The sequence below is a fragment of the Labeo rohita genome, chromosome 14, assembly GCF_022985175.1.
Source record: "Labeo rohita strain BAU-BD-2019 chromosome 14, IGBB_LRoh.1.0, whole genome shotgun sequence".
Lineage (NCBI taxonomy): Eukaryota > Metazoa > Chordata > Actinopteri > Cypriniformes > Cyprinidae > Labeo > Labeo rohita.
This window is the reverse complement of record NC_066882.1, coordinates 2,656,981-2,684,771: the sequence shown is the minus strand read 5'-3', so window position 1 is coordinate 2,684,771 and position 27,791 is coordinate 2,656,981. Positions and strand designations below refer to the sequence as shown.

The following is a 27,791-nucleotide window of genomic DNA, read 5'->3' as shown; positions in this document are numbered from 1 at the left end:
CGATTGATCCCTTGAATATTAAAGTGTACATAAATGCATGCAGGTATGTTTTCTGTGTGAAGCAAGAAAGCGCTGAACCATCACAGCGTTCGTGGACGGTCTTCCACTGCCACCCTACATTCATTATCATTTCATTCATTATATCTTCCTGTGATTTATTTTTGCACTAGGGCTGGGCGATATGGCCAAAAATATCATCACAGTCCATTTTTCAATATGATACAATATCGATATTTATCACAATATTCATTTACCATTAATGGGGAAGGAACTGCTTTCCAAAAAATATTTTTCTTCTTCTTGTTTTTTAAATAAATGCTGCTCTTTTTACGTTTTTATTCATTAATCATATTACAAATGTCACAAAAATATCAAGCGGCAGAAACGGTTTTTAATATTAATAATAGTAAATGTTTCTCGAGTGTCAAAGCTTTGCCATCACACAAATAAATTACATTTTAAAATATATTAAAATAATAAAACAGTTATTTAAAATGTTAATAATATTTCACATTTTAATGTTTTTGCTGTATTCTTGATCAAATAAAGCAGCCTTGGTGAGCATTAAGGACTTACAAAAACATAAATAAAACATAAAAATGTTTGTTAGACTTTGAGAATGAATGTAAAGATTTGTTCCCAATTAAACTCCAAAGAGCTTCCTTTTAATTTAGGGCCCCATGAGATCTGTTATCCATTTTATTTTATTCTGTTTTCTGTGATTCAATACAAATATATCATGAAAATAGTGTTTAATTAAATTAATAAATAAAACTTTATTCAATCAATATTTTAAAATGTAACACAATTTGAAATAATTTAATGAAAACATAATTTACAAAAAAAAAAAAAAAAAAAAAAAAAATTGCCAAGTAAGTATGTATAACTGTATAACTACAAATTAATAATAAAAAAATCTTGCTCTTTAAAATTGTATTATTATTATTACCATTATTATTGCTTTGAAAATTATATTTTAATATACAATAGTAATATATATCAGTCATAATTTCTTCAAGTTAAACCAAACTTTTATTTTGACAGGTTGTCGTGGTCAGTTTGGCTTTGTTTCGGTGAGTTTGATGGTAGTTTTTTCTCAAATTAAATGGTATAATCTCTATATCATATCGTTTATCATTATGTCAGCCCAAACATGTATGACTTTTTCTGTGGCACACACACACACACACACACACACAACAAAACAATCTTCACATACACTTTTTTTTATTCAACAGTGATTCATAATGATCGCTGGCTGCCAAGCTCCAAAGACCCATTGCATCAGACGGCTTATAAATACAATATGCACACGTCATAATGACTATTTTTATGATACTCAATGCTCTTTATCCTCTTGGTTCTTGTAAGCCTGTGATCACTATGAAGTATGGGGGGGTGGGGGGGGGATTGTCAAGATTCTTAAACATTCTCCTTTTTTGAACTGTGAACTATGATTGTAGAGGAAACAGGTCAAAGGTCAGGATGCAACCTGAGAGTTGTGTCAGAAAGAAAATAAGGACAACTTACAGGTCCAACAAATCCAGCCACCATGGTAATGAGCAGGGAGAAGATGGCCACCAACATACGGGTCTGACAGAACCTCCAGAACACCCGGGACAGAGACGCCCCGTCCTTCCCTCGCCGCTTGAGCTCCTCGTGCCACAGCCACTCCAGTCTGAATGGTGCATAAGAAAAAAAACTGTGGACATGGAAAGTGCACAGACTATTACTGTGACATGAGGAACAGGTATGTTTTAATTAAAACTATTATAATAACTGGAGTTTTAATGACTGTATTCAAGTACTATTGATTTGAGTCTGTTTTAAATACCCATTAAAGTCTAAATTAAAGTGTTATGAAAGGAAGACTCACTCTAGCGATTTTCTAAATGCATGTTATAGATCTTATTGTGGAAATCAGATTTTTCATTTCACTTTTTCTTTTCTGATTTTGGAATGATTAATCAAAATGGATCTTCTGGTTATGTAGTGCACTTAAACCTGCTTCTGCAAACTCACATTCACTGCTTGGGCTGCATTTACACAGCAAGTCCTAATGCACAGATTCGCTCTTTTGACCTTATCTGATTTTTTGGCCTGCATGTTTACATTCGCTTTAGACACGACTGGTATCCGATATCTGGGTTTACATTAATTCCCACCAAAAATGATTGTCAGTGATCGCTTTACTATGCATACGGTAGACCCTCAGGTTCTGAATGTCCGTGCTATTAAAATGATTTATATAACTCACGTTTAGTGGCCATTATTATTTGCCAGCACGGACAACAGCTTTCATAGATGTTTTAAAGCACAAAATGTGACTGAACAGATAAAGACCGGAAAATAACAGCAATTTTGATTTGTTTTGTTATCTACAGCTGATTAGAGGTAGATTTCTTTAGTGAAAGTAAAGTAGCGCCAAGATGATATTTATTTACATAAATTCAAATGAATTAACGAGAGAGAGAATGTGCAAATGAGTGTGGAACTTGCGAACAAGTAAAGCTTGTTGGTTTAATTACAAAAACTGCTAAGTTATCACCTCTTTGCTGAGAAATATAATGTAGCTTTTAGTAGCGAAGATGTTGTGATTATAAAATTCATGGTGCAGGGGTTAAAAACTAGCTCTTGAATGTGCAATTTCCTATGTAAAGTTTCCATCTCGATAAAATGCGACGCATACAGCACGCCGGCATTAAAATTGGATGTGTGTGTTTAGATGTACACTGTAAAAAAAACAAATTTAAATTTGTTGAGTCAGCTTAAAATAATTTGTTACCCTGCTGCCTTAAAATTTTAAGTTCAGTCAACTCAAATAAGTTTAGTCATCTTGAAATGTTAAGTTGTACTAAGTGACAACTTAGATATTTGTGTTTGTTAAACTTAAAATTAGGGTAGGTAACCCAGCTGCCTCAAGTTAAATAAACGTTTTTTTGAGTTGACTGAACTTAAAATGTTTAGACAGCCAGGTAACAAATTATTTTAAGTTGACTCAACAAATTGTTTTTTACAGTGTAGGTCGATTGTGCAGATGTCGGATATGTATCCAATTAAAATCCACATTCGGAAGTGGCCCAGATTGGATGCAAAAAAATCTGATCTCGTGCAACAAATTCTGATCTGTGTCAGATGTAAGCAAAAAATATATTTTTTGTGCCAGTGTAAATGCAGACTGGTTACAAAATTACATGTTGAAAAGTGTAGTCAGTAATCTAATCAAGATTACTCATTTTAGGTTACGTATTCAGACTACTTTTGGATTACTTTTAGATTACTTTTGACATAACTTGTTTATAGATTTAAATGGAATTACTGTTAGAAAAAAAGAGAAATAAAACATTCACCAACATTAAAGAACATGTGAATAATATGTTGTTAAATTACTGAACTATTAACTTTAAATCAAAATTAACTTTAAATATTAACTTTAATCAATCAATTATGAATATTTTACTGCCATTGTGTGAATTTGTAATCATGTAATCCATAAAAAGTAACTTTAATCTGATTATGAGTATGTTACAATGTAATATGATATAATTACAAGCACTCAATTTTTAAAAATCTGATTATGTAATCCTGATTGCATGTAATCAGCTACTAGTTATTACCCAGCACTGCTTACATCTGCCTCCACTTTTGAGTGAAACACACCAACATCAAGTCAACAACCAATGCAACTAATATTTATCATTATGAAAGCAAAGATCGGTTGCTACTTCCGATTCATTGCAACTTTAAGAGATTAAACTGTCTAAATTGTTGGACCAAACCAATATTAAATGTACAATATCACAATTGCATCAGCCGAAATGCTTCTGTCGCTTTATTAGACAGCTCTCTGCCATGCTTGATTCTGATTGGTCAAAATATTTTTGAATAATTATGCTCAACTGTATAATTGATAGATGTTCCTGGCAACCAATTTCCTACATATTTCATGCCATTTATAAAAACCCTCAGAATGATACAAGATCCCTCTGTTCCTTGTTGGGTCCTGCTTTTTTGGGGGGGATAATGGCAAATTGACTGGATATAATCCATAATAATAAATTAATAAATTTGGGGTATTTAATTGCTGAACTTCTGTACTTTAAACTCAAGGGTTAAACAGCACACCATATACTATATATCTGGTCTTCGGGTTGTAAAGCTCATTTTGGGCACACGCTTAGAAGCCAAAACATCCACGTTCATTATAAATCATAAATGACGTTCAATTTCTCATAAATATTGTAATGCAAAGTTTTACTGAAAACATCGAAATTCACCCTCAGAATGAGCAATCAATCTGAAGAACCAAGGTTTTGAGCTTTCAGTTCCCATACCAAAGACCTACGTTAAAAAAAAATCCACTTGCAGCTTTTATCTTTCACAAGGGTACAACACTTGAACTCTATCTTATTTAATTTTTTATTTTTTTAAGGAAATTTCATCAGCCTTCAGTTTTGACGATAACACTTTACGTAAGTGTTCCAGACCCCATAAAATATCCACCTCGCTGCACACCTCACACAAACAAGTACACATGCGTCCAGGCTGTCTCTGACATAAATCCAGTAACGGGAGACGCAGACCCCGAGGTCAAACACCGAAATCTGACACCGCTTCTTACAGAAGCGCTGAGGCATAGCTGTCAGGCCGTTTGGACGGCAAATACAGGAGCCTGTATTTAACACACGATCATTGATCTCACAACAAAAGAAAGCGCAGCCGAGTCTGATCCAATTCATTCAACGAATGTGGGCTAATCTCAGATCTGTGATTAGAAAGGGCAGTTACAGATTATGGGTGTTTTTCCATGTTCCCGTGTCCTCGAGAAACCCTTTGAGCCTCAACAATGAGCCAGCTTAGTCGAAAGGGACACGGGCTGTGATCTGACGCGTTAATGACATAACCGTCCTGCAGGAAAGGTGCAGACTAACTCTCTCTCTGATGTCTAATCCTTGCTATGAATAACACCCACCTGCCATAACTCTCTGGGCTGTGTGAGCGTGGGAGGCGAGCATCTATCATTCCCCACCGTGACTCGAGGGATTCCCACACCAAGTCTTGTTATCAAGGCGTCAACTGTGCGAGACCTTGGCTCGGGAGGTGTTTTCTAATAGTTCTGTTTGTTCACAGTTCAGCACTGGCACATACGAGAGATGTCTAACTTGTGCTTGCCTTCTAGGTTGGGCTGAACGGTTAATGGAAGCCAAACTGAAATCACGATTTGGCTTGATAATATTAATGAATCGCAAATGCTACATCTTGTCTCTGTATAATGTATATCTTTACAATTCTGACTTTGAACTTCCATTTTTGTGGTAGCTCTATAGCATTGCTGTTGAAGAGTAATTAGCTAGTGATGTAGATTTACACATTGTAGAGTTAAAGAAAGTTATCTTGTACAGTGTGATGTTTATATCATAAACTTATGTTATATCGGATATCATAACAAATGTCAGTATACCGGGAAGATTTTAAAATGAGCGGTTCATTCATAAATTTGTCATGCTATTGAAATACAAACAGAAGACACGCCAAACAAAGGAACAAAAGAGAATATTTACTAACATGATTTTACTCCACAACATTAGTCAAGCGTTTCAATTAACGTTTTTTCTGATCCGATGTGGCTTATTGTCACAGAATGAGCAGAAAATATATTCTATGCTGTAATAAAGGCTATGTTATGGAAACCTGTTTCCACCACTGAATTAAAAATAATAAATTAATAATAATTGCAACTTTTTAATCTCACAATTCTGACGTTTTTTCCTCCGATTTGTGAGATATAAACTGACAAATCTGACGACGAGACAATTCTGACTTTTTTGAATCTGACTTTTTTCTCAGAATTGCAAGGCACAAACTCGCAATTGCTAATTTATAACTCGCAATTCTGACTTTAAAACACACAATTGTGAATTATTAAGTCAGAATTGTGAGATATAAACTCGTATTTGCAATTCTGACTTTATTTCTTGCAGCTGTAAGTGTATATCACGCAATTTTGAGGAAAAATGTCAAAATTGTGAGTTTCTCAGAATTGCAACTTTACGTCTCACACTTCTGACTTTATAACTCAAAAATGTCACACAATTCTGAAAAAAAAAGTCAGATTTCCAATTTTTTGTCTTGCAATTCTGACTTTACCTGCTCACTTTTTATACTCACAAATCTGACTTAATTGCAAGTTATGAATGGAAATCTGACATTTTTCTCAGAATTGCGTGATATAAACTCGAAATTGCGAGTTATAAAGTCAGAAGTGTGAGACATAAAGTTGCAATTCTGAGAAACCAAATCGCAATTCTGAGAAATAATTCTAACTTTTCTGACTAATTACTTTTTTTCTTAGAATTGTATATACAAGTTTATATCTCACAATTCTGACTTTATAACAGACAGTTGTGAATTAAGTCAGAACTGTGAGATATAAACTGACAAATCTGACTGCGAGACAATTCTGACTTTTTCACATCAGACTTTTTTCTCAGAATTGCGTGATATAAACTCATACTTGTGAGTTATAATGTCAGAATTGTGAGGCATAAACTCGCAATTACTAGTTTATATCTCGCAATTCTGACTTTAAAACACACAGTTGTGAATTAAGTCAGAATTTTGAGAAATAAACTAGAATTTGCAATTCTGACTTTATTTTTCACAACTGTAAGTGTATATCATGCAGTTTTGAGGAAAAAATGTCAAAATCTCACAATTCTGACTTTATCTACTGACTTTTTATACTCACAAATCTGACTTAATTGCAAGTTATAAAGTCAGAAGTGTGAGACAAAAAATGGAAATCGGACTTTTTTCTCAGAATTGCGTGACAAACTCGCAATTGCGAGTTATGAAGTCAGTACTGTGAGACATAAAGTTGCAAAATTATACTAACTTCTCTGACTAATTACTTTTATATATACAAGTTTATATCTCACAATTCTGACTTTATAACGCACAATTGCGAATTGTGAGAATTGTGAGATATAAACTTGCATTTGCGAGGAAGAAGTCAGTCGAGTTTTTATCTCACAATTCTGACTTAATTCGCAATTGGGAGTTTATATCATGCAATTATGAGGGGAAAAAAGTCAAAATTTTGAGTTTATATTTCACAGTTTTGACTTCATAACTCACAATTGTGAGTTAATATCTCACAATTCTGAGAAAAAAGTCAGATTTGCAATAGGGCTGCAAAACGATTAGTCGCGATTAATTGTTTCAAAATAAAAGTTTATGTTTGCATACTATATGTGTGTGTACTGTGTATATTTATTATGCATATATAAATACACACACAGATGTATATATTTTAAAAAAAACGTATGTATTTTATATATTTGTATGTAAAGACTTGTATATAATTTATAATATATATAAATATAAATATTTTACATATAAATCTGACATATTTTTCCTTAACATATACATGTATGTGTGTGTATTTATATATAGTACACACACATATAGTATGCATACATATATTTTTTTTAAATCAATAATCGTGACTATCATCTTGTAGCCCTAAATTGCAAGACAAAAATATTATTCAGTGGCGTTTCTTATTCTTTTTATTCAGTCACAGATAGCTGGATGCCTTCATTCATATTAGGGATTTCCTGGAACGTCATGAGTTCTATTATTTCTGTGATGCATATGGAGGTCCCTCTGGTCCTATTTTGGGCTTAAATGGGAATTGTATTGTTATTATCTTATCATTAATTTTTATCTAATTGCTATATTGATTTTTTAATTTGTTTTGAAAAAAAAAAAACATTTTAAATCATCAGAAAAATCGCTATTAGATATTTTTCCCAAATCATGTAGCCTTGCTTCTCGGTTGTTTGTGTTCAGACAAACACAAACAGACGGTAGACAAACCTTGACAACGGATCTGAAGGTTTGCATCAGTAGCTCACCTTTGGCAGTTTGTTTCTGAGGCCTCGTGGCAAGACAGACCCCACACATCTTCCATCTTGAGAGAGGACGCTTTGTGGGCCTTCCATGCCAGAGGGGACAGCCACTGCAGGGTCATGAAGGAGAAAAATCCTGCATTGTCCACCGGGTGCTGATGTCTGGGGGTGAAAATGGAAGAGTTTGGCTCGTATCAATCATCTAGGCGCTATGTGCTATGTCTGAGAACGGCGTGACCTTGATCGCGAGAGAAAATCTTTACTCTCTGCGGCCAAACAGAAGATGAATCACACGCTCGTGTTTGAACAGCAGTTTGCACGTCCCTCTCAGAACTCTTACGAAGCAGTGAAAAAGTTCAGTGGCTCTTTATCAGTCAGTATACTTTATCGAGCCGTCTGTGAGAAAAGGATAAGAGCGCTCTTATCAGGACCTCACTGTCACTTGAGTCCAAATGGCAACGTAGCAAACATATTCTAAGGCCTGTTTCACACCTCGCACAAAAGTATTTGGGTGCGTGTGATTATTTTGGCCCTATATATATTAAGAGGTTTCACACATCTGAGTAAGCAGTATGGTAGAAGTGTAACATAAGTTAAGTTTTACAACATTTTACAATATAGACTTATATGAAGCAACTGGACACAACTCATTGTTAAAAATGACAAATATCATGTTTAATGCGGGTTAAATGTGCAGTGATGCACACATAATATTTCTATTTATTTAAGTAACAATTCATATGATAAAAGCAGCTCATACTGTAGTTTCATTCTGAGGTCTGGGTTTAAGTACAAGCAGCCACTCTGTGAAAATACAGTGCAAGTCGCCTGTTTAATTTGCTCCATTGCTTGTGCATGTAAAACTAAGGTTTGAAAACATTAAAGAAAGAGGTCATTCATTTTTTTCTGTCAAATATCTATTCAAATACTGTTGAATGTGGAAATTGTTCTGTGATGTGACTGTCATTATGAACTAAAAAATCCAAAAGTGCATTAAAATAAACAGTGCAGACCTGGCAAGTGATTTTTTTCACATTTTAAACATTAAAAATCATAAAATAAGCTTTATGTATTTGTGCATACGGGAGTCTAATGGTTAGAAACAATGTGTCAAAGTCAATTAATACCTTGTCCTGCAGTGTGCACCAGCAAGAACTATTTTAAACAGCATTTGCTAATTCTTTTATAATTATCATACGTGCAGTGCTCATGAGCTCAAATCAACTGTGAGGAATGCTGGAATATTTAGCCTTGAAATAAGATAATTTTTTCACACATTTAAATAAACAAGTGAGGGAAAAATTAAAAATAAAGTATAGATATAATAAAAATATACAGAAGAACTTACTTGTGTGATCAGAAACTTGCAATAGGTCCACTTTAGCACAATCAGATATACTCAGCACTACTTCCGCACAATTAAAGTGCAAAATTAGTTATTCCAAGTTAGTAGACTTTAAATATATCAGTTTAGCATACTAAAAGTACAATTGCAGGGTATTTTTATTAAGTACATAATATGTAAATGTATTTGTAGTATACATGGCATAAAATAAATGTATTTTAAATACATTTTAGTATATTTATTTTCACTAGGGAACTCTGAGAAATAATTATGACTCATGACAGGCTTTTACAATGTAGACTTATATGAAGCAACTGGGGTCAACCACTCATTGTTAAAAATGACAAATATCATGTTTAATGCAGGTTAAATGTGCAGTGATGCACACTTACTATTTCTAATTAATTAAGCAAAGATTCAGATGATAAAAGCAGCTCATGCTGTAGTTTCATTTTGAGGTTTGGGTTTGGTGTAGATTCAGAACTGACTTTATTTTCTGTAAAAAGCCCCTCTGTGAAGTACAATGCAAGTATTTGCTTCACTGCATGTGCGTGTGAAACTTAGGTTTGAAAACATTCAAGTGCGGATGATATGACAAGCAATTTTATTGTCCTTAAAGAAAGACGTCATTCATTTTTTTCTGTCAAATATCTATTCAAATACTTTCGAATGTGAAAATTGTTCTGTGGCGTGACTGTCAATATGAACTAAGAAATATAAAAATGTATCAAAATAAACAGTGTAGACCTAGCAAGTGATTTTAAGCATTAATAATCATAAAATAAGCTTTATGTATTAGCACATATGGGAGTCTAACTGTTAGAAACTATGTGTCAAAGTCCATTAATACCTTGTCCTGCAGTGTGACATGCTGTACACCAGCAAGAAGTATTTTAAACAGCATTTGCTATTTTTTTTTTTATAATCATTATACATGCAGTGCTCATGAGCTCAAATTAATTGAGAGGCATTCGTGAATATTTAGACTTGAAACATTCATTTTTCACACATTTAAATAAGCAAGTGAGGGGAAAATAAACAAAAATCAAAGTGGTAACCGGTACCTTTCAAAAATATCCAGAGGAACTTACTTGTGTGTGATCCGAAAGGGCTTGAGGATCTGTAAGCTATGACGATATCTGCCTCGTCTTTTTGTTTCGGTGCCCAATTCCACTTCATCATCGGGGTCTGGGAGAGTCTGTGGAGGGGACAGCGTCAAACCCTCCACCTGTCCTACGGCCTCCAAGGCATCTGAAAACATACCTGTCTCTAACAAACAAACAAACAGAAAATCACTCAACAACACTACAAAAGCTACAAAGCACTTTCAGGCACTTGGGATAAGCTCGCGCTTATGACAACCAGGACTGGGAATGTGTGAATCTGCTGACTAATATCAGTGCAGTGACACAAACCTTCCTCAGCGTTATAGCCTTGGCAAAGTTAAAGTGTTTATCTATTTAAAGACGCCTGTGGGTGGCCTCAAGGGCTGCTGGATACTGAGACGGAGGATATTCGAGCTCGCCGTGTGTGTGTTGACCCTGTCACTGATCCATCTGTGGCATAAGACACGATAAGGTAAATCCAGCAACACTGGGACTCTCTGTATCTGCTCGGCGTACGTCACCGACAACCGCCAGATAATGAAAGATAAGCACATAGTTTCTTTATTTACACTATGTACAAGAAAGAGCCTGTGTTCGATAAAAATCACTAATGCAATAGTAGACTATGAATGTAAACAATGATAATGAGAACAAACAGAAATGAGCATTACTCACGTCACTCCAAACCTGTACAAATTTTAAGGAAGTGATCTTGCTATTCATGCAGTTATATAACATATTATAACATATATAACATATAACATAAATTAAAGCTTTCGAGCATCATAAAGTATCACAAAAACTTCATGTGATTGTGTGCTGTATTTTAACACTACTAAAGCATTATGATTGATTTTTGTGAGAAACATACTGAAATTGAGGTCATTATTCACTGAAAACAGATCAGTATAGACCATTTTTATTGATCAGGTATATATAGTCATGTTTTCTCTTTATTTATAATGAATCAGTGTGTAGTTAGCAAGGTAATAACTGAGGAACAATTCTAAACTGATCAATAAATAACAACTCTAGTACTGATTTGACATCAGCACTAGAAGATACTCAGAAATGGTACTGAGCAATCCCTAAAACAGCTCACATAAACTTAATGTGCCTTAATGTTTCATTTATGAATCAGTCTAATCCGGTTTTAATGACTAAATCATCTAAAGTTAGTCAGATTTGAAAAAACATTCATTTTTAGGTAACGCTCCATAGATGACCCCATTTCAACAGGCACACAACAGCTGAGTAGGACATAAACGCACAAAAATGTAAACAATTTTGGGGCTTATATAAGGTGTACTGTTCATGTTTTTCTTCCCCATCTTAAGTTTCAGACTACTGTGAATATTTATCCACTTGCATAGAATTTAAAGGAAAAACAAAGGCAAAATAAGATCCTCTACTACCACCATTGTGCCCAGGGTTGCTGCTAAATGGCCTGTAATAATAAAAAAAATTAGTTTAATAAGAAAACAGATTATTATATCAATTGCTGATCTGTGCATTACACCGGCGCACTTTTCCCATCTTTGCTCTTTCTTTTTCATCCTGTTCCCTGTCCAGGTAGCTAGAACTGTGTGTTCCCTGCCATTTGTGGAGATGTTCTCCATTGGGATCCTCACATGGGACGTTTTATAGATTATCAGATCTACCTTTATCTCAAATTATAAACATAAATATTGCCTTTCCATTATTTAAGGTGTAAGTGTAAAAGCAACACAAAACTGACTCAGAAAGTTCATAAAAACAAAGTTGGAGTGTTAAGAAGGTCACTTACATATCAAACAGAAAACGTCGGGATTTTCACCCTCTTTCAGCTTCAGGATGTTCCCACAGGTTATAAATGATTTATTCAGAAAGCCAACGCTCTCTGGGTCCCCTGCTGCACATGACACACAATCTTCTCGCAAAAGAACTTAAACAGCACGTGCTCTGATCCGGCGTAAAAGTTTCAAAGCGTTAAAAAAAGCTGCAGTGGAGAGTTTGACGCACCGCTCTCAACCCGGAGCGACGTTTTGAAACGTGCCACAGCACAGCTGACGGAATTCCCTAAATGCATCCTGCGTCACACCCGAGCAGCCAATCGGGGATTTGCTTGGTCGTAGCTACGGTAACCGGACAGAAGGGGAAGGAAAGGGCACGTGGTGATCTTTGCAACAGCGCGCAGACAGATTACCAGACTATTTTGGGCCGGTCCGGTCATCTGAAGAGCATTGCTACATATGGAATAAGATGAGTAGTCTGACAAGAAACACTTATTTTTTTAATAGTAGGCCTAGCTGTTGCGGAACACCCATTTCTCTGAAAAAGTGACAATAGCGCGCAGGGTATGAAGAAATGCATATGCTCATTCCCGTGAATTCGGACGTTCCTGAGAATGTTACGTAATGATAAGTCTTTAAGACTTTACACAGACTTTAACTTTTTTAACTTATAAACAAACCTTGGAACCGGGCCGCTATCTTTACGTCTCACACGTTTAAAGGCTGCATTTTGCGTAACTGGGTAATAAAGTGAATGATTATATTACTATCTTAGTAATGTTTTCGCTAATGTAAAGGTCATAACCTTGGGCTGTGTTGACATATGGTAAACGTCACCTGGAAGCACGTTGTTGTGATCTTTATGTAACATGGCTCTATGCAGTGCAAAAGTCCACACTGAAAAAGACAATAAACATCGCAGTTTTTGACAAATAAACATGAACTTTTAATACAACACCAACATAATATTGTGCAATGTCTAAGTGTAGCTGCTGTTATTGGTCAACAAGGTTTGCAACATTTTTAAATAACCTTTTTGGCTGTTTTGTAATTCAGCAAGTACAAACATTTCAATTCTCTTTTAATTAATATCAGAATCAGAATCAGAATTAGCTTTATTCGCCAAGTGTGCGTAAACACACGAGGAATTTGTTGTTTTTTTTTTAAAACCACAATTATTAATAAATTAATAAATTACCTAAAGCAGTAATATGTGACCCTGAACCACAAAACTAGTCACTAGGGTCAATTTTTTTAAACTGAGATGTATACATAATAAATAAGCTAAACAAATAATCTTGACATTGATAAATGGCTTGTTAAGATAGAACAATATTTAGCCAAGATACAATGATGCAAAAAAATCTAAATATTGAGAAAATCACTTTTGAAGCTGTCCAAAGTAAGTTCTTGGCAATGCATATTACTAATAAAAAATTAAGTATATATATTTACAGTAGGAAATTAAAAACTATCTTCATGAAACACAATCTTTACTTAATATCCTAATGATTTTTGGCATAAAAGAAAATGGATAATTTTGACCCATGCTACTTATGACTGGTTTTGTGGTCCAGGGCACATATGTGACCCTGGACCACAAAACCAGTCATAAGGGAATACATCATCTGAAAGCTGAATAAATAAGCTTTCCATCGATGTATGGTTTGTTATGATAGAACAATATTTGGCTGAGATGCAGCTATTTCAGTATGTGGAATCTGAGGGTGCAAAAAAATCTAAATATTGAGAAAATCGCCTTTAAAGTTTTCCTAATTAAGTTCTTTGCAAAGCATATTACTAATCAAAAATTAAGTTTTGATATATTTACAGTAGGAAATTTACAAAATATCTTCATGGAACATGAACTTTACTTAATTTCCTAATGATTTTTGGCATAAAAGAAAAATCTATAATTTTGACCCATACAATGTATTTTTGGCTATTGCTACAAATAAACCCCAGCGACTTAAGACTGGTTTTGTGGTCCAGGGTCACATATGAGGTCATTAACATTGTAAGACACTTATAAAACAATTAGATAAAGGTTGATTGAAGTAGTTTTAGTTGAAGAATATCACACTGCTGTGTGCTAAATTAATTTCACGTACATATGAAACTTACTTAATGCAACAAGTAAAGAAATGCATTTGCATTTAGTTTTATAAAATCATGTGATTGAACTGCGATGCTGTATTCTCAGAAGGTGTCATACAGTTATGTATGAGTGCTGCAGACCTGTGCTGTAGTGACCTCTGTTGGCATATGACACACTGTTTACATGAGAACTGCCTAAAGCAGTGCTTCTCAATCCAGGTCCTGCACGGGGACCCACAGGTTTCTTTTATAAAACACACCTGATTCAGATCGTCAGCTCATTAGCAGGGAGTGTTTCAGATCTTACAGTGCAGAATGTGCATGAGCAGGACTAAAAGCCACTGACCTACAGAGTCTAAAAAACACTGTAAAAATAGAGGTGAGTTTGAATGTACTCATGGTAGGGTCACTGCCTTAGTCCTGTAAAAGTCTTTGGGATGTTTTGTCCTGGAATGGAATTTACTTTTTTCAGGATAGATGAGCAGAATTCTGGATAGCACCTGAAAATCCAGAATGAGTGGCAACCTTATATGCAAGGGAAACAACTGCAACATTCAAATCAAAGGTCTTATTCATAGTGATTTGTGGCATTCAGGAAAACTAAGGGAAATGTTCTTCTTTTTTTTTTATTAATTAATTAATTTATTTTAGATTTGAAAAAGTAATTGAAATTTCAATAGTTTTGCTCTGCTCTAAAATATTTCATATACTAATCATGTGGACAGTCTATGTAGTCAAAGTCAAAATGATGTTTGATGTGTGAGTGGTTACTAAAATTGTTTCAATATTGGTCAAAATGATGCACAAATGATGGTTTGAAAGATTCATTGCCAAATTGGTCTGTATTATTATTATACAATAAATAAGCAAATAAATAACACAATTAATTTTACTTTTAAATCAAAAGTGTGGGAACGTGACGGAAAAGAGTAACATCTGCATATATTTTGTTGTTAAATTTTTATGTGAATTTCACAAAACTTGTAGCATTTTTATTTACAATCTTACCACTGACCTGTCATAATATGACAAATAATATAAAATAATTCATGATAAAAAAAAAATAAAAAATCTGCATAGAATTAGGCAAATATTTTGTCATGAAAATTACTAAATGAAAAATGTTAAGTGATGTACCATATGTACCATATTGATTAATGAAGTAATTAAATTAAATATATTCCATTCTTTATCAACAACATGAAGTGCATTAAACATGACATTACATCAGGGTTTCCGAGACTGCGGTAGAGAAAAAAAGAAGACAAATTTATTAGACAAATTAAGAAATTATGAATAATTTACTGCCACTGTGTGTATAATAAGTAACTATGAATTATGTAATGCATAAAAAATAAGTGTAATCTAAGTTTTGGGGGGGGGATGAAAATGAAATGAAAAGATTTCATTGTTGTATTAAATTCAGACCTGCTCACTGTAAATCACATACAGGGGTATCCAAACTTTTTTTTAAAGGGGGCCAGATTTGATGACCTGGACACAACGGGGGGCCAGATGCTTTTTCATATATATAAGAAAATAACAAAAATATATTTGGCCTATATTTCATTACTCTCTTACATTACATTCAATTGGCCTTTAAACTACCAGTCAGAGGTTTTTGAACAGTAAGATTTTAATGAAGTCTCTTCTGCTCACCAAGCCTGCATTTATTTGATCCAAAGTACAGCAAAAACAGTACAATTTTGAAATATTTTTTATTATTGAAAATAACCGTTTTCTATTTGAATATATTTTTAAAACGGAATTTATTCCTGTGAATTCAAAGCTGAATTTTTAGCATCATTACTCCAGTCACGTGATGCTTCAGAAATCATTCTAATATTCTGATTTGCTGCTCAAAAAAACAAACAAAAAACATTTATTATTATTATGTTAAAAACAGTTGAGCAGATTTTTTTCAGGTTTCTTTGATAAATAGAAAGTTCAGTAAATAAAAAATGACATTTTAAAATATATACAAATAGAAACCAGTTATTTTAAATAGTAAGTGTTGTTGCAGCGCTGTTTCTTCTGTCTTTAAACTAGTTTCACGAGTTCGCCTGCCCATCCAGTCAGGATGCCCAATTCCAGATCGGGAATTTGCTGCGCAGATCGCGAATCATTTGATTTAGATCCGAACTTAGTAGCGGGTTCGCGAATTTGAATGATTCACGATTCGCGCCCCGAGTCCTGATCTGAACTAATGGTTCGCGAATCATTATTCAGATCGGGAATTTGCTGCGCAGTTCGCGAATCATTTGATTTAGATCCGTAGCGGGTTCGCGAATCATTTCGCGAATCGAATGATTCACGATTCGCGCCCTGAGTCCTTATCTGAAATAATGGTTCGCGAATCATTATTCAGATCGGGAATTTGCTGCGCAGATCGCGAATCATTTGATTTAGATCCGAACTTAGTAGCGGGTTCGTGAATCATTTCGCGAATCGAATGATTCACGATTCGCGCCCTGAGTCCTGATCTGAACTAATGGTTCGCGAATCATTATTCAGATCGGGAATTTGCTGCGCAGTTCGCGAATCATTTGATTTAGATCCGAACTTAGTAGCGGCTTCGCGAATCATTTCGCGAATTGAATGATTGACGATTCGCGCCCCGAGTCCTGATCTGAACTAATGGTTCGCGAATCATTATTCAGATCGGGAATTTGCTGCGCAGTTCGCGAATCATTTGATTTAGATCCGAACTTAGTAGCGGGCTCGCGAATCATTTCGCGAATTTAATGATTCACGTGGAGCGCTCCGAGTCCTGATCTGATGGTTTGCGAATCATAAGCAACAAAGTGCAGATGTACGAACCATGTAACCAAGTAAGAGATTTATTTATCATACAGTGTATGAACAGCTTCATTGATTATAAGAGGAGTTATGAGTGCTTGAACACTAGCTAGCAAAAATCACAAATGTGATATTGATTCCTTCCTGAATTAATCAACCGTTTAAATGATTCGGTTCAATCGCAATGACTCACGTATTAACTGTGACTTAATGACACCTACTGGCGGTTGTAATTCCACATTTCATTTTTAAAAATAATTTTAAATATCAGCATTCAACGTTTTAGGATTAAAATATTAAAACATTTTTCATGCATTTGTAACTGCAGATTAAATGCATTCATGTCCTGCATTAAACAGTGGGTAAATATATCTAAATGCCAGTTCAAATGCAGGCTTTGTGTTTCCTCTATATTGAAAAGATGAATTTTGTTGATAATGATTTTATTTGTGTGATATATAGTTTCCTTGTCTGTATTGCATATAGACAGTTCAGTTTTTCTGTTAAGGTGAGTTGTGTATTTAAGGCCACTCACTCACCTTAATGTAGTTATGAAGCTTGTCCGCTGCTGTCTATTAGCCTGCTGAGAGTCATACATTAACAGTCCAGAAATCACTTAGATGGTTTCACTTACCTGAGCTGGGAAATCTGCTGAACGCAGGCAATCAATGAAGTGCATCCAAAGCTCCTATCAATTTCCACGAGGCTTCATAATACATACGTCTGTAGCAACACACTCTACTGGACTACCTGCTTAGAGACATGGACAGATACATTCATGAACAGACAAATACCCTTAAATACCACCACTTTAAAAATAAGAGAAACTGGAAACAGTGCATCAGGATCTCCAGCTGCACATCTCAGGCCTGTTTCACACCACAGGCGTAAGCAGCACATATTTATTTTGGTGCCAGTATTAGAATTGTTCATTATCACCATCTTTTCCATGTCCTCAGCGAGAGAGAGATGAGCGGATGGAAGCGACACAGCTGATGCACATTATGATGCGAGTCCACGAGCGGTGTCCTCTCTGACCTGCGCTTCATCCCGTCGCCCCAGCGGTATGAGGTCAGAGAGAATAGAGGTCCATCGCCATCCCACACTCCATAAGGTAGACTAAACCCTTTATCTGTCTGTTCCCAACACAGGGTGGCCAGGCCACAGCTGCTATCAACAGAGAGTCTAAAATATGCCTCCGAAACGAAATCCAGTCTCAGCTGTGTCTCAAAATAGATTTTTCTTTCTTGTCTTTCACCCCTTGTTGTACACGCCACTGAAAAGATTGTCTGGAAAATACAGAGTGTAACTCACACCGGGGCCGGACAGATTTAAGCTCGCGTTTCCGTTCAGCAGCGTGTTGAGAGAAGATAATGGCAAAGGTTTATATTGCAGTAGGAAGTATTTTTTTGTGCGAAGGCCAATCAGCTTAATAGAATGTTCTGGTTCAATATGACTTAAGCTCTACACATAATCTGTGGCCTGCTGTTGATTACCACCGAAAATCATTTAGACTGGTGTCTCAGTTTGTGAAAATAAGCAAAAATTGTTTTCTGTAATGCACTTTTACAGTGGAAGTCTGCAGCCACAGAACTTTATAAACATTTTACTAGATAGAGAAACGGCAACTATTTGCATTCATATTTGTTTATGATTTATATCTTTTTTTATTACCAAACTTTTAGACCATTTTTTTATATTTAATATGTGTATATGTATGTATAATGTCTCACTTAATAAAGAATATTATGCGGTGCAATCAAAACACATCTTAATTATTATTATTATTATTATTATTTTTTTAATTTTAAAATAACACTTTACAATAAGGTTCATTAGTTAACATGAACTAAGAATGAACAGCATTTATTAATCTTAATGTTAACTTCAGCATTTACTAATACATTACTAAAATCAAAAGTTGTGTTTGTTAACATTTGTTAATAAACTGTCAACTAACATGAATAAATAACGAACCACTGTATTTTTTATCAACTAGCTTTTACAAAAAATAATAAGTACTGTAATAAATGTACTGCACATTGTTTATTCGTATTAGCTAATACATTAACTAATGTTATCAAACAATGCCGTATTGTAAAGTTTTACCAAATAAATCATATTTAAATTTCTTTATTTAATTTACTTAAATTTACAAACTTTATAAAAATAAATAAATAAAAATTTGTATTTAATTTTACAAACTTCTATACTGTTATATATATATATATATATGTGTGTGTGTGTGTGTGTGTGTGTATATATATATATATATGTACACACATATAAAATCACTTAATGATTCTAACATCCTTAACTAACCTCAGAAAAGATGTAAACCAGTGTTGTTTACATCTAGCGAAATGGTCTATATATGTATATATATATGTATATATATATATATATATATACACATACATACATATACATATACATACATACATACATATATATATACGTATGTATGTATATGTATATGTATGTATGTATATATATATATATATACATATATATTTACATATATAGACCATTTCGCTAGATGTAAACAACACTGGTCCAGAAGCACTTCCTGTTTTTTTGTTTTTTATTTTTTATTTTATTTCACATATACAAATACATCTTAAAGGTGCTAATGTAACATTTTCATCCAGTCAAATGTTATGTTGGTTGTATTTTTTGTGATGTTTGTGTAAAGTTAAAAAAAAGAAAAAAAAAGAAACAGGAAGTGTATCGGGACCAGTATGTTTACATCTGACGAAATGGTCTATATATATATCACTTAATGACAATATCATGTCGTGTAACCAAGTAAAACATTTTCCTAACACCTCAAATGCATTTAATAAGGTGTAAGCAGACACATTTTTAAATTTTTACAAACATTGGGCCGTTCTCAGATGCCTGTCGGTGTGCCGTCACACCAACAGAGGCCGCTCCCATGACAGTTGATTGACATGAGCGTTTTACCTACAGATCAGCTGTAACAGTCCCACCTCCATTGTTTTGATGGCTGAGTAGGGATGTCAGTTACACAAGAATTGCACGATTGAGGTGTTGTGTTGCTGGATGTAATAATGAACATAGTGGTCGTCATTTACTCCCGACATCTGAGCTGCTGAAGATGCAGTGGATTAAGTTTGTTTGTAAAGGGAATGCGCCTCCCAATCTACATATATCTGTCTATGTTCGTGCAAATCATTCATGATCCAGCTTCACTTACAGCAGAAGTGAGTATAAGGTTTTTTTTTTTTTTTACGAATCTTTGCAATCGCCTTTCCTAATAACGTGCTAGTTAGCAAGTTTAGCGGCTAAACGCGGCTAATGTAAACAGGCTCGTCACTCCACAGAGAGAATAGAGGGGCGGGGCGAGCAGAGCTCATTTGCATTTAAAGCAGCCTCGACCAGAATAGAATGATTTTTGCAGAGCTGATTTTGGCAAGGTAAAAAGGGTGTTGTTTTACACTACCACTGAGAATGTTTAAACACAGTATAGTATAGACTTTTCATTAAGACCCTTAAGAATCATATCAACTTGTGGAAAATGGGCATCCGATGACCCCTTTAAATAGTAACAGTGACAAGCGGCGTGTTTTACAGTTGTCAACTTAGATGGAAAACAAACTAAAATAAAAAAAATAAAAATAAAAAAAAAAGTTTCTGTCAAAACGGCTTTACAAATGATTTACACAAAAATTTGTTCTGCTCATGTTTCATTAATGAGGCCCATTATTATAATTATTACTATAAACATATTTAATTATTTAAATATTATTATAAGAAAATTAACATTAAATGACTTATGTTCATTTTTACAAATTAATTTAATTTAATGATTTCCATAAAGTAGCTAACATCCTTAAATGACCTCAGAAAATGTCAGATTATCTGAAAATTTAAGACTTATTGAGCCTGACATATAGTCATGAGTGTCTGAAGGATTACTTTGATTTATTTATTTATATTTTTCATTCATTTAATGAGACTTTTTGAGTCTTCATTTTTATAATAGTACCATTGTATCATCATGAGTTTATAGGCGTAGTCATCATATGTGTAAATAGGCTCCACACTGCTGTTTCCAAACCTCTAGAATGTGTCTGTAAGTGCATTACAGCAAACACAATTTTCGTTTGACAAGTTTGGCTGTTTAACTGAGGAACGAGTCGGCATTAGTGTCAGCGTCAATAAAGCTTAACTTGTTTTGAAGCCGAAAGACTCGTTTAAAGATTCAGACAGTGCGTATCTGCAAACACTTGGAGAAGGACAACGATTGACTGGAGGTGAACTTTATGGGCTGAAGCGAGTAACCAGCCCTTCAAATCGGCGCTAATGGCCAGTCGCTCAAGCGTAAAGTGGCCGCTCCTGAGCCGTCACAGACAATTTCGTCTTGGCATATCCTTAAGATCTTCATTGGGCGGTGCGGTCACAAATCAAAGCTCATTAAGCAAAGGCCTTGCTAATTTAGATTTAATAAATGTGACTTCAGGGCAACGCTGTTACACAAAGTTAACTAAGTCACCGTGACTTCCTCATTAGGCGAAGATGATGACATGCACGTTAAAACACGACTGCGTTTGAACGGTTTCAAAGTTTTTGTCAAAGTGACAGTTGCTGTACATGCCGCAGGTTTCATGGGTGGCAGAACAAACAAGACTGAACTTTTGTTCACTCATAAATATGCAGCGCTGCTGCTTAAGACCTGCTGTTGCACCCTTTATAATATTATGAGGAGTGAGGAAACGGGAGTAAAAGTGCGATGCTAACTAATTAAAAGAGTTGCAACCGGAATATAGTCTGTTTTACTTTTTTTTTTTTTTTTACACACTCTTAGCTTGAGATGACAGGCTTTTAGTAAAACACTGGTGAAAAACAAGCCACTTCAGTTCATTATTTTGAGTTCTGACGTTCTGCTTTGTTCAAAGACTTCATGAAACAGCCGATGACAAATAAGAGCTATTTAGAGGCACGCAGCTTGCACTTCCCAGTAAACATCAGGAAATAAATCTTTAGAACATGATATTTAGACAAAACGAATGTTAAGTCAGAGGAAAAAAACAAGCTTCGATTTCGGGAGCCTCGGTCTGAACGTGAAAACAAAGTGGTGCTTTGTCGAAAAAAAGTGATTTTCGCATTTTAAAAATAGCGTTGTGAACTCACTCAATCACTCGGATTGAGGTAATCTGTTTCTCCATTTGTTTTTGAAAGGTCAGAGGCGTAATGAAGATGAGTGTGACTGTAGTTCATTAGTCAGGCAGCGTGTCGTCTCGAAGGTATCACGACCGCTGGCATTTCAAATCAAACACATCGGGACCTCAAATTAAATTATGTAAAAGGCCAAGAGCAAATGACATCACTGCGAGCGCTTGGTTTTTAATTCTAAGACAAAACAAACAAAAAAAAAACTGTGAAGTGCAGTTATTACCTTGAGCTCTGTTATTACCGTAACTAAGTGGTGACCTTTGACCCTTACCTAGAATTCTATATCACAGTTCACTTTATATGTTATAGTGTTTATTATTTATGACAAAATGAAGTCAACATGACCGATGAAAGTGGCAAAGTAAGTACTCATGAAATATTTAGTTACATTCTATTGCAGTGGGCAGATGTGTAACAATGCTCAAAAGCATTGTTTTGAGAAAAAAATGATTACATTGATGCTTTTTTTTGGATTAATAATTCATTTAGAATGTTACAAAGATTTAGTTTTCAAATAAATGCTGTTCTTCTGAATTTGAAATCAGCATATTAGAATGATTTCTCAAGGATAATGTGAGACTGAAGACTGGAGTAATTATGCTGAAAATTTAGCTTTGCATCACAGAAATAAATGACATTTTACTATATATTCATATAGAAAAAAGCAATTTTAATTTGTAATAATATATTTTACAATTTTACTGTTTTTACTGTGTTTTTGAACACATAAATGCAGCCTTGGTGAGCAGAAGTTATTTCATTTCAATAAAAAAATAAAAAATAAAATAAAATAGCTCACTGACCCCAAATTGTTAAGCAGTATTGTTAAAATATTATAACATATTACCCTCATATTATTCCAAACCTGTATAAGTTTTTTTCTTCTGTTGAACACAAAAGAAGATATTTTGAAGAATGTTGGTAACCAAACAATTGACTTCCATAGTATTTTTTTCCATACTATGGAAATTCATCCAGATTTGAAGGTGAGTGATAGTGGCAGAATTTTCATTTTTGGGTGAACTATACCTTTAAAACAGCAAAATACACTACCAGTCAGACGTTTTTGAACAGTAAGATTTTTTCTTTTTTTCTTTTTTAAAGAAGTGTCTTCTGTTCACCAAGCCTGCATTTATTTAATCCAAAATACAGTAAAAACAGTACAATTTTGAAATATTTTTACTATTTAAAATATCTGTTTTCTATTTGATTATATTTTAAAATGTAATTTATTCCTGTGATTTCAAAGCTGATTTTTTTAGCATCATTACTCCAGTCACATCATCCTTCAGAAATTCTAATATTCTGATTTGCTGCTCAAAAACATTTATTATTATTATTATTATTATTATTATTATTATTATTATTATGTTGAAAACAGCCGAGTAGACTATTTTCTCAGGTTTCTTAGATGAATAGAAAATTCAGAAGAACAGCATTTATCTGAAATAGAAATCTTTTGTAACAGTATAAATGTCTTTAGCATCACTTTTGATCAACTTAAAGCATCCTTACTTTAAAGGAGAAAAATATATACTGGCTTCAAGCTTTTAAATGGTATAATGTATGTTACAAAAGCTTTTTATTCCAGATAAATGCAGATCTTTGGATCTTTTTATTTAGCAAAGAATCCTGAAAAATTTACTCAACGATTTTAAAAATTGATATTATTATTATTATTATTATTATTATTAATAATAATAATAAAAAAAAAATGTTTCTTCAGATTGGCATATCATAATGATTTATGAAGGATCATGTGACACTGAAGACTGTATGCTGAAAATTCAGCTTTGATCACAGGAATAAATTACATTTTAAAATATATTCAAATAGAAAGCAGTTATTTTAAACAGTAAAAATATTTCAGAATGTTACTGTTTTTGCTGTACGTTGGATCAAATAAATGCAGGCTTGGTGAGCAGAAGAAACCTCTTTAAAAAAAATTAAAAAAATCTTTTGACTAATAGTGCGGTCTGATTTCGTAATAACCACCACATTTTATTTAGAGAGTAATATAGCAAAGTTCAAGCTAATCAGCAGTTCCTAAAAGGTTGGCATCTGCTTGAACTGAGCTCTTAATACCCCTCATATCACATACATCACTGAAATCTGCTCTCCAAAAGACATTTCACTGTGGCATCTCTCTTTCCAGAAGGGGGCGCTCATGAACCACTGTACTCCATGTATCGGCTCTGATCTATTATCCATAAGCATTATTATGGAAGTGGCGACCCTCTGTAACCTCCACGGTTCCTCCTTAACCAGATGGACACGTTCAGTCATACGTTCCGACTGCTGGGGAGTAATGAGGAGCTTTCACGGGGAAACATTCGCTCCCCTTACGAGCCAATCACCTCCCTCTCATCACGTCGCTCATGGGAGTCACTCTTTGTAATTGCCTGGATTCACTTTGACTGGAGGAAGTCAGGTAAGAGTGAACTAATTAGCCGAAGCATCAAGATACGGCCTCCAAAAAAAGAGATCTGCGGAAGCTGGATCACTCCATATCCAATTACTTCCAAGGATGTGAGGAGCAGGGCATTCAGGGGATTACGGGTTATGAGCCAGACTCTGGGGTGTTTGCGCTTTGACATCGCTGCCCTTTGGATTCAGAGGCTCTGTGCTCTTTAGGAGAGCTCAAAAACAAGGCCAGGTGCTGAAGGACACTCCGGCTTCTAGAGGAAGAAGGTAATCGAGAGGTGAAGCATGTGGATTCTGGTGTTGCAAGAATGAGAAACATCTCCAGGGCTCCACAGAGAGATCTAATTAGTCTGTTTAGGGTTTTGGTGTGATGTTCAGAATATCGTCTTGAAAAATGGAGGATTCCTGACGGGCGTAAAAGTACAAAAGTACATAAAAACCACCACGACACAAAATAATGGTATTCTGAGAATATCTGTGCTTGTGATTTGCGATGTGAAAACCACAGCCATTTGTCAGATGCAGGCTGAATGACAGTGATGGAGTCCACATAAAGGCCGGTGAATTGATGCACGCTGCTCTGCGGCTAAGTGCTCTGATGGAGCGGCTGGAGCTTCCCAAAAATAGAGGAACGAGGAAAGGAAAACAGGACACGTACGCTCGCCGCGCAACCTTTCGCTGCTCCCGCATCTGTGCAGGTGTTGTTTGCCTCGTCCAAGTTCAAAAACCTCTAAACCGGTAAAAGCTGGATGAGAGTGAGCTGACGAACATCTTCTGGAGAGGGACTCGAGGTTCACTTTTAATGGAACGGATGCATATAAAAGAAAATTCTGGGTTCAGTGTAAGTTAAACTCAGTCAACAGCAGTATTTGTGGCAAAATGATACATAATACTCTCTAAATTAATATTAATAATTAATTAATAACTATTAAAATAGATGTAATTTATATCTATAATTTGGAAAGATTTTTAATGTTTTTTTTTTTTCAGTTCTGCTTATCAAAGCTGCATTTATTTGATCAAAAATACAGAAAAATCAGCAATATTGTGAAATATTATTACAATTTAAAATGAAAGTTTTCTGTTTTAATATACTTTAAAATATAATTTATTTCTGTGATCAAAGCTGAATATTCAGCATCATTACGCCAATGTCACATGATCCTTAAGAAATCCTTTTAATATGCTGATTTATTATTAGTGTTAGAAACAATTGTGCTGCTTAATATGAATTAATAATAATATTAAATCACATTAATATGTATTATTTATGAATAAAAAAAACAGTATTTATTCAAAAATAGAAATCTTTTCTAACAATGTAAGTCTTTACCATCCCCTTTTATAAATTTAACACAGCCTTGCTGAATAACTGTATTATTGTATATTGTTACAAAAGATTTCTATTTTAAATAAATGATCTTTTTAACATCAAATAATCCGGAAAAAGTATCACAGGTTTAAAAAATAAATAAATAAATAAAAAAAATAAGCAGCACAACCGTTTCCAACATTGATAATAAATCAGTATATTAGACTGATTTCTGAAGGATCATGTGACACTGAAGACTGGAGTAATGATGCTAAAAATTCAGCTTTGCATCACAGAAATAAATTCTATTCTGAAGTATATTAAAATACAAAACCACTATTTTAAATTGCAATAATATTTTACAATATTACTGTTTTTTTCTGTATTTTTAATCAAATAAACAGCCTGCATGAGCAAAAAATGCTTGTTTAAAAAACATTAAAAATCTATATATATATTTAAAGCTCACATAATACAAAATTATTAAGGTGATTTTATAAAATTATCGGATTTACATTTTCACTTTTAAATCTTCCAAAAATGGGCCCCATTCACTTCAATTGTAAGTGCCTTACCAAAATCTCAATTTGTATTTTTTAATTAATTTATTTAAGAAAATGTGATGAGTTAAAAACACATTTGTGACCCTAGACCACAAAACCAGTCTTAAGTAGCATTGATATATTTGTAGCAATAGCCAACAATACATTATATGGGTCAAAATGATCAATTTTATTGTAATGCCAGAAATTATTAGGTTATTAAGTAAAGATCATGTTCCATGAAGATATTTTGTATATCAAAAATTTTTTATTAGTAATATGCACTGCTAAGAACTTCATTTGGACAACTTTAAAGGTTTTTCAAATAGTTGTATTTTCGGACAAATATTTTCCTATCCTAATAAACCATACATCAGTGGAAAACTTATTTATTCAGATTTTCAGATTCGAGAAATTGGCTCAAATGACTGCTTTTGTGGTCCAGGGTCACGTTTTAGTGGTATCCACATATCCTGTTAATTAAACTTGTTAGCTGGAATGATGGGACATTTAAGCAGCACACAGTGAAAGGGGACAAATAACAAGAGCACTGAAATATTCATATTTAAGAGACAGAATCCTCTTTGTAAAGATGCTTTAGATGTTCATGTTCCGTCCACTTAGATTTCAGTCCATCTGGACTGTCTAGATTAAAAATGCATGCCAAAAAGACATAATAATGAATTAAGGCTTGTTCAGCGACGGAAGAAACAATCATTATCCATTATTAATTCATGTTGGAGAGGCCAAATGTCTGACAAGCATTTGAAACTAATTTTTCATACATATGGCCCATGGAAATGGAAAAGGGGCAGTGGGAACCAATCATGTGTAATAAAGCTTTCGTTTCCCTCAGCAATAAGCGAAAAAAATAACCTTACAAATTGCACAACAGAAGAGCATTAGGGACGCTTGACTGTGCCGCCGGAAGAGTCGTCTCTACTCTCCAGCAGCGGCGAACGAGACGTTTACTGCTGACTAACAGACAAACACCCACACAGCTGCACACGCAATGCATACACGCAGCGCTCGGATTGTTAATTAGGGTTCACAAGCTCCGTGCAGAAACGGCAGCGCTGCTCGTCACCTTCATCGCTGCTCAGACTGCTTACCAGTCCGCTGCATGTGATTAGAAAAAAAGATTCATGGGGAAAACACCACAGACTAGCTCAGATCACTTGGGGAAACGTGGAAGAGAGTTTCTGTGGTCACCAGCTTAAGCAGGAAAAGCCTGAGGGTTCGAACGGACGTGTGTGGCATAAATCTCGTATCTTTATCCCAC

The 27,791-nt window shown here is 34.5% G+C and overlaps 1 protein-coding gene across 1 annotated transcript in view; it reads right to left on the bottom strand.

Annotated features, from left to right (window-relative positions):
* The window catches only part of wu:fb13g09 (ATP-binding cassette sub-family C member 5), a 64,508-nt gene extending 52,116 nt beyond the window's left edge, over positions 1–12,392 (bottom strand). Inside the window, exons 1-4 of the mRNA XM_051128466.1 lie at positions 12,151–12,392; positions 10,350–10,527; positions 7,920–8,075; positions 1,531–1,678 (exon numbers count right to left, since the gene is read on the bottom strand). Coding sequence (XP_050984423.1) covers positions 1,531–1,678; positions 7,920–8,075; positions 10,350–10,519 — 474 coding nt within the window. The 5' untranslated portion in view covers positions 10,520–10,527; positions 12,151–12,392. The remainder of the gene's footprint in view (positions 1–1,530; positions 1,679–7,919; positions 8,076–10,349; positions 10,528–12,150) is intronic.
* Positions 12,393–27,791: the final 15,399 nt, after the last annotated feature.